The sequence below is a fragment of the Delphinus delphis genome, chromosome 9 (assembly GCF_949987515.2).
Source record: "Delphinus delphis chromosome 9, mDelDel1.2, whole genome shotgun sequence".
Classification (NCBI taxonomy): Eukaryota; Metazoa; Chordata; class Mammalia; order Artiodactyla; family Delphinidae; genus Delphinus; species Delphinus delphis.
In genome coordinates, this window is record NC_082691.1 from 56,759,103 (window position 1) to 56,775,197 (window position 16,095).

The following is a 16,095-nucleotide window of genomic DNA, read 5'->3' on the forward strand; positions in this document are numbered from 1 at the left end:
AAGTAAAATAAATAAATTTTTTTAAAAAAGAATAAATCTTAAGAGTTCTCATCACATGGAAGAAAAAATTTGTTTCTATTTCTCTAATTTTGAATCTATCTGAGATGATGGATGTTCACTAAACTTATTGTGATGATAATTTCATGACGTATATAAGTCAAATCATTATGCTGTACACCTTAAACTTACACAGTGCTGTATGTCAATTATATCTCAATAAAACTGGAGGGAAAAAAATGGTCCATGGTAGATATGAATAAATATGTTGACCAAACTAATGAAGCAATTACAATAGCTAACATTATTAATAATGTTACTACTTATCATCTATCAGGAAGTGTTCTAAACGCCGCGTGTACATTGTTGCGCTTAATCTTTTCACAATCTTGCAAGGTTGGATTTATTAGTATATTTTTTAAATGTCTTTATTGCACCTTCATTTTTTTTTGACATTTTTAAAACTAATAGACTATTTTTAGAGCACTTTTAGGTTTATAGGAAAATTGAAATTACAAAAAGTTCCATACACTTCCTCTCTCGCCACACACAGTTTTCTGTTATTAACATCCTGCACTGATGTGCCACATTTTTTAAAAAATAGATGAACCAATATAATACATCATTATTAACTGAAGTCCATAGTTTACACTAGGGAGTCACTCTTTGTGGTATACAGTTCTATGAGTTTTGCCAAATGCATAATGTCACATATCCACCATTTCAATAACATACAAAATAGTTTCACTTCCCTAAAAATACTCCTCCCTTAACTTTCATCCCCTCTCAGTCTTCCTGGAAACCAGTATTTTTGGAATGTGGAAACCAAGGAAGAGAGAATAGGTAACTTTCCCCATGCTATAAAGTCACCTGACTACAAAATCGATATTTTCAATCATTCTGCTACATATTACAGCACATTGTATATTCTACTGTAATTTAAATATGTACATTCTGATGATGAACAAAGAGTAAATGCCATGGGGCAGGGGGACGGAGGTGGCTAAGTCCAAGATCAGAAGCCATCTGAAGGAGTCAAGAAGCCCTGCCCTACAGATAGAGACAAGCAAGGCTGGGATCCTGAGCACAGCTGCCACGTCTCCCATCCTGCATCCCCCTGAACTGGGGCGGGAAATCAGCCTGTGCATTTTAATGCTGCCAAGTCTTTGCTCATTCGCTGTCTTATATCTGGAACATCTGCCCCACCTACTTCTCAGCCTGGTGAATTCTCACCTAGCCCCACACCACCTCCTCCTTGGGGCAGAAATTCTCTCCCTCCTCAGCACTTGCAGACCTCACTTGCACTCTCTGTCTCCCTAGCTAGAAGGTGGGTACCGTGAGGACAGAGACTGAGGCTGATTTCTTATCACCTCACTACCTGTGACATAGGCGCCCTAAATAAATATTTGCTGAACGAGTAAGTCTGAGGAGCAAGAGGCTATAAAAAAGGGCCTCACAGAGCCCTTGGGGTCAGGGACTTTAATAATATGTGCTGGATTGGAGTGAACTGGTACTCAGGACAGAAAAAAGCAGAGATGTCACTTTGTCTCGTCTAAAGGCACCGGGTGGCAGGAAGTGGCTTCTACTATGCTTCACATACCAGTGACCCAGGAGGAGGACATGCACCCTGAGCTGAGCGCCCTGAGAAACACAGTGCAGGTGGACCTGGGCCCAGGGGAGATCAGGCCCTGCTGACTTAGCCCAACACAGCTGGCCTGATATCTGCCCTGGGGGCGTCAGGCTTAAAGCTCCCCATGAATACCAGGTGGAGAGAGAAACAGGACAGGGTAGGGGGAAGCGGCTTCTAAAGGTCTTTGCTTGAGTTTAACTGAAGACAGTCTGGCGCTGTCATCTGGCATTAAATTCAGTCTGTTTCACTGAACATCTAAAAGTGCCAAATATAGAAAGCTGCTTTGTGGTGGGAAAGGCAACTAAGGATTTATTCATGCTCATGAGCTGGCAAAGTTCATTTCCATATTGCTGAGTGCACAAACTGAAAGCACTTCCCTCCAGTACAGCTGTTTCCACAGCATACATCTCCTCTGCACCTTTCAAATGCTGGGTTCTCAGTCACTGCCCTTACAGTGATGTCAGAAATAGAAAACGATTTAAAACTTTAAATTCTTCCTGCAGCTGAAGAGTGTTGTGAAAGGAAGTTTTGTGGTTGCCTCTGTCTGCCATGACTGGAAAGTGGGCTGTTCTGATTATTTATTTAGTCTGTTTATCAGGCTTTTAAAAGTCACAAGGCAATCCCCAGCATTAAATCACATGGAACACAATTTAACATGACTTTAAAGGCATGTGTAATCTTCTAAAGCCTCAGGATCATCAATGTCATCTTTCATGACTGTATTAGGAACACATGGAAATGCTTGCCAACAGATTTCCAGTTAATGTAACGATAGCTTTAACTGATGTCAGACCAATTCTGGACTTATATTTCAATCACTGACACTTGGAGTTGTTGCTTCTTGTCAATTGTTTCTTCCTCAACTCAGAGTTTTTGAACACCAACAAACCTGATAGAAAGAAAAATGAAAAGAATAGAGTGGGGGTGGGGTGGATATGCAATCTAACGCAGTGCTTCTCAACTGTAACGTACCAATCACTGAAGATTTTGTCAAAACACAGAGTTCAGGTTCGTAGGGCTGGGGCGAGGCCTGGGCTTCTGCACCTGCACAGGTGAGGCTGCTGCTTTTGCTGGACCACAGAACCACTCCAAGCAGCCACACTCTAGGAGACCAGCCTGCCTTGAAGAACCGGGATTTGACTCAGTAGGCTCTGAGGGTAAAACCAGGGCCAATGGGTGAGAATTATAAGGCCCTGGACTCCACCTCTGCATAAAGGATGATTGTCTGATAATAGTCAGTGCTATGAAAAATAACAGAAACGACAAGGGCTATGAACGAGTACGTTCCCTAGTCACTGGGGAACTCTGTCAGAGGCTGGCATAGGTGCTGCAGAGGGATTCCTAGACTAGGAAGGAGGTCAGGATAAATGAGCTTGAGATCCCTTCTAAATCTTATATCATAACCTCATGTCTATTAACTGGGAATAAAGTCTCAGTTATGCGAGGTAAGTTCTAGAGATTTGCTTACGACATTGTGCCAGCAGTTAACAATACTATTGTACTGTGCACTTAAAAATTTGTTAAGATAGATCTCGTGTTAAGTGTTATCATAATAAAAATAAATAAAATGAAATAAAAGAAAATAAAATATTGGCTGATAAAGTCTCCCCAAAAACAAATTAAAAATGAGTAGTATTGGGCTCCCCTGGTGGCACAGTGGTTGAGAGTCCACCTGCCAATGCAGGGGACACGGGTTCGTGCTCAGGTCCGGGAGGATTCCACATGCCGCGGAGCGGCTGGGCCCGTGAGCCATGGCCGCTGAGCCTGCGCGTCCGGAGCCTGTGCTCCGCAACGGGAGAGGCCACGACAGTGAGAGGCCTGCGTACCGCAAAAAAAATAAAAAATAAAAAATAGGGCTTCCCTGGTGGCGCAGTGGTTGAGAGTCCGCCTGCCGATGCAGGGGACACGGATTCGTGCCCAGGTCCGGGAAGATCCCACATGCTGCGGAGCGGCTGGGCCCGTGAGCCATGGCCGCTGGGCCTGCGCGTCCAGAGCCTGTGCTCCGCAACGGGAGAGGCCACAACAGTGAGAGGCCCACATACCGCTAAAAAAAATAAAAATAAAAAATAAATAAAAAATAAACATTCTTATCCTTGATCCAAATCATCAGTGACTTTCTTTCACCTCTCTGTAAGAATAACTGGTTCTCATCATGAGAACCTAGCAACAGATTAAGATCCCGGAGAGCCTCATGAATCAAAAAAGGAATGGCTTTTGTGTTATGTAGGTTATATTCTAGTTATAACTGAGCTTCTATTTAACAGGGTAGTCTCTAACTCAAAGGTCTAAGGCTTAGCACCATATAGGTACTGGAGATGCAAAGATGTGAAACCAAATGCTGGCCTTCAAACAGTTAACGTACATTAAAAATAGAGACACCACACGGTTGAAAACTCGTAAATGCCGGATGCGAGTCTCACATAAACCTGCTACAGACGCCTGTTCCAGGGCAGGCACAATCTCACATAGGGCTGGGTCCACCTTAGTGAAATGACTTGAACTGGGATATGAAGAAAAACTGACACAGTGTGAGAAAGCAGGGCTTCTGAGGCTACCCTGACAAACTACCACAGCGCTGGTGACTTAAAGCAACAGAAATTTATCCTCTAACAGTTCTGGAAGCCAGAAGTCCAAAATTAAGGCATTAGCAGAGCTATGCTCCCTCCAGAGACTCTAAGGGAGAATGTGTTTGTCTTAACTTGGGTTGCTGTAACAAATACCACAGACTGGGAGGGTAGTCCAAGATAAAGGTGCTGGTAGATTCGGCTCCTGGTGAGAACCCGCTCCCTGACCTGTAAACAGCTGCCTTCCCGCTGTCTGCTCTTCCTCCACGCCTAAGAGCAAGAAGCTCTGTCGTCTGTCCTCTTCTCATAAGGGCATTCATCCCAGGATGAAGGCATCACCCTCATGACCTCATCTGAACCTAACTATCCCCCAGAGGCCCCACCTCTAAATGTCATCATATTGGGGGTCAGGGCTTCAACATATGAACTGGGGTGGGGCGGGCACAGACACAAACATTTGGTCTATAATAGCGTTCCTTGCCCCTTCCGGTTTCTGGTGGCCTTGGCGTTCCTTGGCTTGTATTCCCATCACCCAGATCTCTGCCTCTGTCTTCACACACATCACCTTCTCCTCCGTGTCTGTCTTCTCTCTGTGTGTTTCTTATAAGGACACTGGTCACTGAACTTGGGGCTGACCCGGATAATCCAGGACGTTCTCCTCATCTCAAGATTCTTAAATTTATTACATCTTTTACCAAATAAGGTAGCCTTCACAGGTTCCAAGGACTAGGATGTAGATATATCTTTGGGGGTGGGGGAACCATTCAGCCTACTACACAGGGCAAGAGGGACCACTAGGCCAGAGACTGCCAGGAAATCGACTCATCTGGAGTGAGAATAGAGAGGAGGTGATTTTGGTTGTGGTGGGAGCTTGTGTAGAGGTGCAGAGGGAGACACAGCTGGACTCGATGGTAGGGCCAGGGTGTAGAGGACCTTAGAGAGATGTCAGATTATTCCAGGGAAGTCTCCTGTTTTGCCTAGGTCCTACTTACACTGTCACTTCTCGGCCTTTAGTATCAATATTTTAATAGCATCACATCACTTAAGTAGACTCAGACTTTCCCCTCCCTGGGAAAGAACTGTTGAGTCCCTTTGGTTCACATTTGCATCTATAGCTCCTAGAAAAACATCTAGTAACTGCAAAGCTAGTAAGCTGTGCTCTCAACAAAAGCATCTGAATCGGTTCTGCCTTCCTGTATCCTGCACTATGGCCAATGCCAACCGTGAATAAATACGCTGATTCTCTTAAGGTAACCATGTAGTTTCTATCAAACTAGTGTTTCTAAAACCCACCAAAATATATTTGCTATGTGTGTTATTCTGGAATTGCAGAACAGTTTGGATGGATCAGTAACTTCCAGAAGTGTTTTAAGAGTTTGGTTTCTCGTGCCCTTCAGAGTGTGGAAGGCAGCTGTCATTTGTAGACATGCAAAGCGACAAGCAAACCCTGACAATTCAAATACATCATTTTAGCTGAAGTTTTCATTTCTTCCTGTATCAAATGTTTGTTTTTTTCTTTACAAGACTTACTCAGAGTAGAAATATATTGAGAATTGAGTGCTGGGTCTTTGCCCTTCCTACTTTCAGTGTCACAACCATAGGTGTGACCAAAAGGTAGGCAGTAAGGAGAAATAAAAGGCTCAGAAAGGGGGGGGATCTGAAAAACTAAGATGGAACTATATAGTTAATTATTTTTCTCTGTTGGAGCCACGAGAAAAATAACAGCTCTGGACAAACAGACCTGGGGGATCCTTATGGCTGCTTCCCTCATCTGTGTTACTCTTGCCCCTGCATTCACAGAGTGTTGGCTTCTGGAGGTGTGTTTAAACAACAATCATTTGTACATAGGGCACGTGGAACTTGAATTAACTTCTAAAGAAGCTTTCTAGCATCTAAAGAAACTTAGTGTTCTTCAAATAGATGGCTGCCTGACCCTCTACCACTTCTTAGCTGTGTGACTCTAAACCGGCAGTTAATTGGGCCCTGTTTTCTTTCTAAAGTGTAGAAAAAATACAGACCTCATTGGATTGTTTTGAGACTCCAAAGGAGAGTAGGAGAGGATCTCATGAGCTGCAAAGGTGCTATCAGATGCTTGTTAACTTCTAGAGTCCCTTGCTGACTCTTTTCAGAGCAGCCTAGACAGAAGCCAAGCCATCTGCCTCTGTATAGGATGAAACAGGGAAGCAGTCACCATGTGGTACTGCTTGAGGGCTCCTGGGACTCCTGCTTCTCGAAGGTGAATGGCTTATGTGTCAAACACTTACATAACACTACTATGTGTCAAACACTTACATAACACTACATGCTGGCTCTCTTCTAACTGAAGCAGCTGTCACAACCTTACGTGACACAAGGCACAGGGGGATTAAGGACCTTGCTCAAGGTCAAACAGCTTATAAACAGCCCAAGATTTAAACTCAGGCTATCTGGCTCTCAAGCAACTTCTGTGACCATCATAGAACAATGTGACACAGTCATGCCATTCCCAAGCCACTCTTCCTTGACGGGTCTTTATCGTGGTGTTTATTCAGCCCATACTTACAAAAGGCAGCTGGTAAATCTCAGTGTCCAAAGACACAATGAATTAAAAGAAATAAAGGGAACTACATATTTTCAATACCCAGAGAGCTGAAATTATAAACACCTGAACATTATAGCGTTAATTCACTCTTTCTGGCAAATTCTCTCCCATTCAACTCCTGTGTCTTATGGGTTCTGGCAGCAAGCCCAGCCACCCTCGGCTCCCTGGAGTACAGCATAATCTAAGAGTCTGCATAAATAAATTCTCATCAGGTGACCCTGGCAGAGCTCAAAGGCCACCTCAGATTGCCCCAGGGACAAGAGGGTGACAAGAATAAATTGCATAATTGTATGGAGACCTCTCCATTTCAAATCTCCTGCAGTAATGAGAGAAGCACTTGTTAATTATTTTGGAAGGATTCAGTTCCAGATTTCTGACTTACACAGCAAATTAAAAAAAAGAACGGAAGTCATGCTCTCTTTACAATCCACAGTCTTCCCGATCAAAGTTGATTTCTTATTTGTAGTGATGTGTTCAGCTGTCCTATCCTTAGTAGCTTCACATCTCCCGTGTTCAGCTGTCCTATCCTCTTAGTAGCTTAACATCTCCCTGCTCATGGTCTCTTACTAATAGGTTCTCAATGGATATTGGTTGAAGAAATAAAAATTAGGGCATATAGAACTCTTTCAAAAAAGGCAAAACCTATTCATTCATCTCTAGCACAGTCTGGCTTCTGAAATGCGTTACTTTGAAAGTTCTAGGAAGGAAATGTAAGGGGCAGTGGGAAAAAGACAAGAGGAAATTACTCATAGTTTACAGGTATTGAAATAGCAATTCTCTCTCCCACTTAGACATCCCTTAACCTACTTAATATATGTATAAAGCTTTGTGAATTGCAGTCTTTCTACCTAGCAACCACATGCTTATTCATTCATTCATTTAATCCACACTTACCGAATGTCTACCGTGTGCAGCCCAGGTACTCTGTATTTATTATTTCATTTAGTTTGCAAAAGGAAGCAAAATTATCTACATTTCACAGCTGAAGAACCAAGCCCAAGAGGTTTTCTACAACATGGCAAGGTCGTCCAGTTAGCAAAAAGCAGAGCCAGTGTGAATACAGGTCAGTTAAAACGAAGACAGTCATTACTTCTGTTCCATACTGTCCAACAGAGCAGTCTGTCTGGAGACCCCAGGTTTAGAAAGTATTTAGGGATTTCATCATTTTCCAGGAAAAACTCAAATGGAGAGGTCTTTGTTCATTTTTTGAAATCCTCATATGTCTGTCTCCGGAGTGAGGGAGCTGGGGAATTTGTGGCTTTTTGCTCTCATTCTCCACATGTACCTGCCCATGCATTTCAACCTGCCCTCGATAGAGGGATATTGGCTGCTGGTGTGCAGCAAACTCAGCCCAGTAATTTGCATCTGCCATGTGCAAAGCCCCGTGCCAGTGCCATGAGAGCTCAAAAGATGTGTAAATAGGACCCAGGACTCAAAGAACCACACACTCTTTCAAACCAATGAATTAATCAAAAGAGAGGAGAGAACAGGGCTGTGTTAGGCATGGCATTAGCCAGACTGAAGGTTCCCAAACAGAACATTTGTGAAGGCCTCTCTCAACTCCTGTCTGGTGCCTGGCAGAACTGGGGTACCCTCTTCCTCTGTTCTTATTTTCTCATGAACGGACTTAAACCAGACTTTCATGCCCACCACTCCAAGGAAACCACCCGGCAATGTCACCAGTGACCTCCACAACCAACGGTCATTCTCAGCTTCACTTTACTTGACCTATCAAGCAGCCACTTAAAACTAAAGTATTGCAATTCACATAGACTGCATGTATGTTGGAAATGATCTACAGAGAGCATATATTATTTTTTATAAAAATTATTTTTAAAGGGCTAAAGCAATAGATGAAGATTCTTTTCAAGAAAATCGCAAAATTCAAAAGGGCAGAACAGTTTCCTATGATTTAATCTAGCTAAAGGGGATAGCTGAGCCAAAGCCTGGGATGGGGAAGAAAAGTGAAGCAAAGACTGACTTAGAACACTACAAGGAATGGGGTGTGATGAAGACAGTCAGAAGGGACCAACAACCTATTCTCTGTGTAAGCTGGGTTCCTTTAGTTGGAGATTTCCTGCAAGGAGAATAGATTCCTATCCAGTAAAGGTGCTATATCTAAAGGATGGTCTATTTCAAAGAGACCTACTTCTTGTGCAGAGTATCAGTGTTCTTGAAACAAGGACATCTCACTTCTGGCTCCAGAATTTGCCAAAGTAAAGGGAGCTCATCAGTAATTGTTTCTTAAATTTACAGAGGACCTTTCTCCAATGAGCTTCAATGGCTTTTAGCCAGTGAAAATACTAAATTTTCTCTCACGACGTCCCTGCAAAGGAAGTAGAAAATGGAGAACTGAGGTGAACTTCACTTGCCAGAAGTTCCTCCAACAGCAGAATATAAAGACTGTAATAGCTTTCCCTTTATTTCAGCCCTCTAATATCACTAAGGGGTGACAAATGTGGCACCCATGCTGTCACTCACCCTGTGTATGCCCATGAGCCGTTACTGAAAACATGGCACTCTTTCCCACTGAACCCAGACTCAACTGCAGAATCCTTCTCAACACAATGCTCTAAGCAGCTACTACCAATAGATAAGTGAATGCATGGGGAAAGGACATACAAGGACACTCATGCAAGGACAAAACCCAGCAGAACAGAATGGGATAAGAATTTAACGCCTGGGACTTCCCTGGTGGTGCAGTGGATAAGACTCCGCACCCCCAATGCAGGGGGTCTGGGTTCAATCCCTAGTCAGGGAACTAGATCCCACATGCATTCTGCAACTAAGTGTTTGTATGTCACAACTAAGGAGCCCAAGTGCCGCAACTAAGGAGCCAGTGAGCCGCAACTAAGGAGCCCACGTGCCACAACTAAGGAGATGCAAGCCGCAACTAAGATCTCACACAACAAAATAAACAAACAAACAAACAAATAAATAAACGAATTTAACACTTTTTCCACTTGCTTTAGGTACAGGTTATGTCCTATGTTCAAGATATCAAATGTAGCTCATATATTAAACATTCTGTACATTCTTCCCTAAAAGTACTTTGTTAATATGTATAAAGTAAGATACATTTTAAAGTATACATTCATATATACATTGTATAGTTTTGTGGACCTTTGTACAACACTAACAAGGTATGGGTTGGTACACGTATGATGCCTGCCAAAGTTTCTGGGGGCAAAAAGTACACCTACTCACTATGAAAATTTAGGTTTTCCACATACAGGAATGAAATTCAAATTAATGTTAACTATAATAATAAAAATAAATGTTAATATTAACTCAGCACCTACTATGAGTCTGACCCTACATTAAATGCTTTAATTCTAATCCTCACAATAATCGTATGAGAAAAGAACTATTCTTATTCCAATTTTATTGATGAGAAAACTGAGGCTTAGAGAGTTTAAGGTTACAGAATTATTGAGTGGAAGCAAGGTTGGAGAGTTCAAGCTCTAATCACTAGGCATACCTTCCTCCTAAAATTATCTTGATAAAATTATATTTAAAGACTGTTTCCACATTGACAAAATGAGGCATAGTATATTTAAAATTTCAAAAGCCCTAGTATTTAAGTTAAAAGATGACAGCACCCTTCTTGGGTTTTCAAGGCTGTAAGGTGTAAACTTTGTCTTAGGTTCAATTTGTAGAAATGAAAAACACAGATCACACGTAACACCCAGGCCTCATCATTTTGTCCATTAAGGAAGCAAGCTCTTCTAACACAGATATTTGGAAAGGGGAGTATCCACACATAAATGAGGGCTGCTAGAGATTTACATGAGGAGGTTCTGGGATAGGAAAAACAAGTTCAAGTTCAGTTCAAGAAACAAGGACAAGGGCAAATCAGTGCGAGGAAGTGAAAGAAAGCCAGTGTGGCTAGAGTACAGAGAACCAATGTCACCTGGCAATGGTGGATGAGAATTTAAACGAAAATGACTCCAGAAGACCAAGTCTTTCAGCCAAGGTTGTACCCTAAGTTTATGCATTTAGTGCCCCTTCCCTGTCACCTCACAAGCTCCAAACAGCAAAAATATATAAAAATATAAACATGTAGGGTTTTTTTTTTTTGCTATGTCTGTGTGATTTGGAAAAAAACAAAACAAAACAAGATTCAATCTCATGGATAAGACACAAAATAGAAATGCATAAGATACTGCAGACAGAGGCATCCAGGAGTCCTACTTCAGTGGGCTAATGAAGCTACAAATATCCCCAGGAAAAGGCTGGGATCTGAGCTAGCTTATTGCTGGAAACCAGAGAATGTGGAGGGGGAAGCCCCACACCATGATGAAAGGAGGCTTTAACAATCTGCCTATCCAGATTGATGGTGGGATGCAGACAGTCTCACAACCAGGACCTGGCCATGCTGCACGCTGGCCTGGTGGTGGCTCTTATATACTCCTGGTTGATGTGGAACAGAGGCCCCAGCTGCAAATATCAGACTTGGCTCTGGGCTGGGGTCATCAGAGGTAGGAAGTAGGTCATAGAAAATCACAGGTGAGTGCAGAGAAAGGACACAGGGAAAGCAGGCTCAAGATGGCACCCTAAACTGTAATTCCAAAGTATGTGAGAAAAACTAGCATTAAGGAAGATGGTCAATAAACTTAACATCAGACTTATCTCCTCCAGATGGAATGAACCTAAAAATGACTTTAATCTGGAGCTTTAAAAACAAGTCGGTTTTTGCACAGATTATCTTCATTGGTTATATTTGAACATTCCTCAAATTAAATAAATCATATAAATCTTGAAGTTTTAAATGGTGAACTTGTACCTTCCAGCAAAGTGACTGGAAACACAGCATGGTCGCTACATTTAGCATCCAAGAGACCCCTGGATATGGCTGTGTTCCCTAAGAGCCATGAAGTAAGAACTTCCAAGGTCCCTGTATCACTGTGGCACGTTCAGAAACTAAAAGACAGTCTTGGGACAGTGTGTGATGTGGGATGGACCTGGATTGCCGAGGTAGACAACACAGAGGGAAAAGCTGAGCCAGTCCTGCGACCGAACACCTTTCTTTGACAGAAGGATGGGAAAGTGGATTGAATAAGAAAATGGTTCCTGAAAATTAAACCTGGCTTTATAACTAGACTCAGGCTAAAGCTGGAATGAACTTATTAAAGTCTCCATCTTCTCTGGCACAGAGGGAAAATAAGTGTTTATGTGTATAAAGCAACATTACATGCAAATTAAAGTGAGAGATCCTAAATATAAAAGATGACCAATTGACGAATGAACGGCTGAGTGACCAACCCATTCTAAGTCAGAAAAAAGGTGAGGCCTCAAGCACATTCCTCTTACTCTTTATGATGTAACCTCAAAAATAAAAGCTCTGTGAAAACCAACTCAATCAATTTCAAATAACACATCAAAAAAAAGTTTCTATGGTATTCAGTCCTAGAATTTCATTCATTGCACTGCTCCAGTTGCTATGGTGTTATAAGCACTGGCTGTTTGAATGAATCATGTGTTCTCCCTTTATCCAAGGAGGACATGGCAACAGGTGCTACTAAGTGCAAAGGACTGGGGGAAGATCACATACTAGGCTCTAATCCCAACCAGATTTTTGGCTTAGGGAGAGAAACACCCCCGTGGAAAGCTGCCAAAGTGGGTGAGATTAGCTACCCTCATGAAACTAGAACTCCCACGGAGCCATGATATGTTAGCCAAGGAGTAACCTTAGTCATTTATTTTAATCCCAGAAGGAAGTGATAACAGTGATGAAAAAATTGTTCTTCCCAACCCCTCAGGGGAGGTCTTGGAGAGGTCCCCAAACGCCCCTATGGCAAAATCTAATTTGTCTAGAATTATAGATTCTAATGCCATGAAGCAGTGTTGAGAGGTGGCAAGCTCCCTGTCCCAGGCAACGTTGGAAGCGGAAGACCCGTGGTGATGCGTCATAAATGTGTGGACTTGCCTGAGGTGGGAGGCTGCTTGACTGTTGCTTCCAATCTGGAACCAAGGACTCAGAGCCAATTTAGGCCAGTGCGTCCCATGGAGTAAAGGCAAGGCCAACCCAGCCAGCAGACACTGAAAAGGCTCCGAGACCACTTCGGTTGTAAACCCACAGCTTTTGGGCAGCCCACTCTCTTTTGACGTAACTGAAGGTTAAAGAATTATAATAACTAATGTGCATTTACTGCCATGGATCTAAAACCAGCAAATTCTGCTAACAGAGATTTTTTTAGAAAGGAAATCAAGGAGCAACATATAATTAGCTGAGAGTTATTTAGGAGTTAATTATTCAGTCCTTTGTTTCACTTCCTTCTTCTTCCTACATGATTCCTGTTGACCACTTCTCTGTTGACTTGCTTCCCTTGCCCGTTAGAGAAGTAAAGCAGGTGAGACCCAAAGTTATAACGGGGCATTCTGTGGTTGGAAGCTGTCATAAAAGGTTTGGTAAAGTGAAGGAAGAAGAGGGCGTGAGGATATTATAATCACTGAAAAAGTGATTGTTAGCTTTTTTGTTTTGGTTAGTAGGGTATAAAGGAAAGTGTGGGCTCTGGACTCAAACAGAATGAGCTTTGGTTTCTTGTTTCTGCCACTTAATAGACTAGCTATGTGTCCTTGGGCAGATAATTCAGTTGGTCTGACTCAGCTTCCTCACAGAGAAAACAGGAATATCAATATCTGTGTTGGAGGACAGTTGCAGCGATTGAGTAGAATAATCCAAAGAGACAAATATATTTCTTCCCATCCAGTAGGCTCTCGAGCTGCATTATTAAAATTATCTAAAATTTACTCTTCTTAGATAATTAAGATATGACTAAAAGCAAATGCTCTTAAACTGAGAAGCAGGAGTGCCCAAGTAAACGTACAGATTTTAATCTGCAAACTTCTTGATTTAAATTTGCATCTTAATATTTGCATTAAACTTTACCTGTCGACTTCCCTGCTTGGAAGAGCAACTACTTGTGCTCCTTGAAGGTGAGGCCAATTTGGGGGACACCCCAAGGCTCTTCTCATCACTCATCATGAACGGCAGGTCCTTGGCCTTGATGGAGTCAAAATGCCATAGAAGACAGTGGAGCACAGAGTATGGCAGTCCGACACGAGCAGGTGGCTCAGCTTTTATCCGATATGTTTTAAAAGCATTTTGGATGACCCAGAGGAAATCCCTAAAACAAAAAGAAAAGAATTAGAGAGAAGGTACAAGGCATCAGACATCATCTATAATTAGCACTGATTGCCCACAAGTGGTTTCTCTACGCTACAGATTACAGAGCCACGATGGTTACTCACATCAGGGGCTGTGAAGGAAAAGACGCATTATACCTATCTCTTATTGGAAATTACGTATAGGCGGTTTTTCGTGTAACTTTGCAATATAATAGGCTTAAGAACGTGAGTGAGAAAATTTGAGTCCAGACACATACAAAATCTGTACTATAAAAACCATCCCAAACCACGAGATACCACTTCATACCAACCCTGATAGATACAATCAAAAAACTGAAAAATAACAAGTGTTGGAAGAAACTGCAACCTTTAGGCATTGCTGCTAGGAATGCAAAATGGTGTAGCCGTAGTTGAAAACAGTTTGGCAGTTTTTAAAAAGTTAAACATAGAATTATCGTATGATTCAGCAACTCCACTCCAAGGTATATACCCGAAAGAACTGAAAACAAGTAGTCTAACAAAAACTTGTACAAGAATGTTCACCACAATGCTATTTATTCACAACAGTCAAAGGTAGAAACAACCCAAATGTCCATCCACTGATGCATGGATAAACTACATATGGTATACATGCTATGGTCTGGATGTTTACACCTCCCCCCTAACTGCCACCTCCACCCAGATTCATATGTTGAAATCCTAATGCCCAATGAGATAGTATTAGGAGGTGGGGCCTTTGGGAGGTGTTAGGTCCTGAAGGCAGAGCCCTCATGAATGGCATTACTGCCCTTATGAAAGAGATCCCAGAGCTTCCTGGCCCCTCCCACCATGGGAGGGTACTGTGATAAGCCTGCCACCCGAAGAGGGCCCTCTGACCATGCTGGCATACTCATCTTGGACTTCTAGCCTCCAGCACTGTGAGGAATAAATTTCTGTTGCTTATAAGCCACCCAGACTGTGATATTTTGTTATAGCAGCCCAAACAGACTAAAACAGCATATTCACACAGTGGACTATTATTCACTTCTGTTATACATGCTATAACATAAATGAACCTTGAAAACATTATGCTAAATGAAAGAAGCCAGACACACAAAAAAACACATAATGTATGTTTCTATTTATATGAAATATCCAGAGTGGGCAAATCCATTAGAGACAGAAGGCCAATTAGTGGTTGCCAGGGGCTGGGGGATTTGAGGAATGGAGTCTAGCTATGGGGTTTCCTTTAATGGTGATTAAAATGTTCTGGAACTAGATAATGGTAATGGTTGTACAGCATTGTGAAAGTGCTAAATGTCACTGAATTGTACACTTGAAAGTGGTTAAAAAGTTAATTTTATGTTATGCATTTTACTAATTAATTTTAAAAAAATCCCTTTCTGGTTTCTTGGGGGATAGAGGTGGGTAATTTGTTCTACCAAAGGTTTCTGGAGACATCTTATAAAAAAAAAACTATAACATGATGTGACAGAAACTATATGGGGGAAAGCAGAATTTTCCATACCATCTATTAGCATATTAGTAATTAAATCAATGATCATTTGTTGAGTCCATACTACTTACTGCCAAGCACTATATATTTCCCACACACAGTGTCTAATTTAATCAAAGTCTGATGGGATGGGTATTATCTGCATTTCACAGAGGAGAAAGCCAAGTTTCTGAGAAGTTAAGTCAGTTGCCTAGTCCTGAAGCTGGCGAGAGACTGAATCCAGGCTAGGTCCCAGGCCTTTAAGCTTGGTGCTGGAAATGAACATGCCTTGATGGCCAGGTCTGGTGATAACAGCTACTGCCCCATCTTTGGGACCTAAGAGAACTCAGGAGCTGAACTAGGAAGACTCAGGAGGGAGCACATCATAAGCCAGCTTTGAAGAGGCAATGCCGCATTCTCTCTACAGCACAGCATGGATCTCCAAGATGGCGAGGATTTCTGGTGGGGAAGGGGATTGACCAGGGCATTGGCAGAGACCCCTTTATGAAACTGAGTCTCTCTGCTGACTTTATGATTAACCTCTCTATCCAAAACTTTATTCCCTTTCTTGTTTTGCAGCTGTGCCTCCTCAGCAGTGAGGAGCATCAAAGTGACAAAGCAAGAGCCTGTGGAGCCTTCTCAGGACAGACCCCACTCCCCATGTCCTCTGCCTGCCTCTTGTTTATACCGAAAAGCTTAGTCTCCCAGGCCTCCCCTG

General features: G+C 42.3%; 1 protein-coding gene across 4 annotated transcripts in view; it reads right to left on the bottom strand.

Annotated features, from left to right (window-relative positions):
• OSBPL3 (oxysterol binding protein like 3) overlaps positions 1-16,095 on the bottom strand; it is a 206,004-nt gene that overhangs the window by 77,556 nt on the left and 112,353 nt on the right. For all 4 annotated transcript variants that reach the window (XM_060020622.1, XM_060020624.1, XM_060020623.1 and 1 more), the window contains one exon: positions 13,665-13,902. In XM_060020622.1, the coding sequence (XP_059876605.1) occupies positions 13,665-13,902 (238 nt within the window). The remainder of the gene's footprint in view (positions 1-13,664; positions 13,903-16,095) is intronic.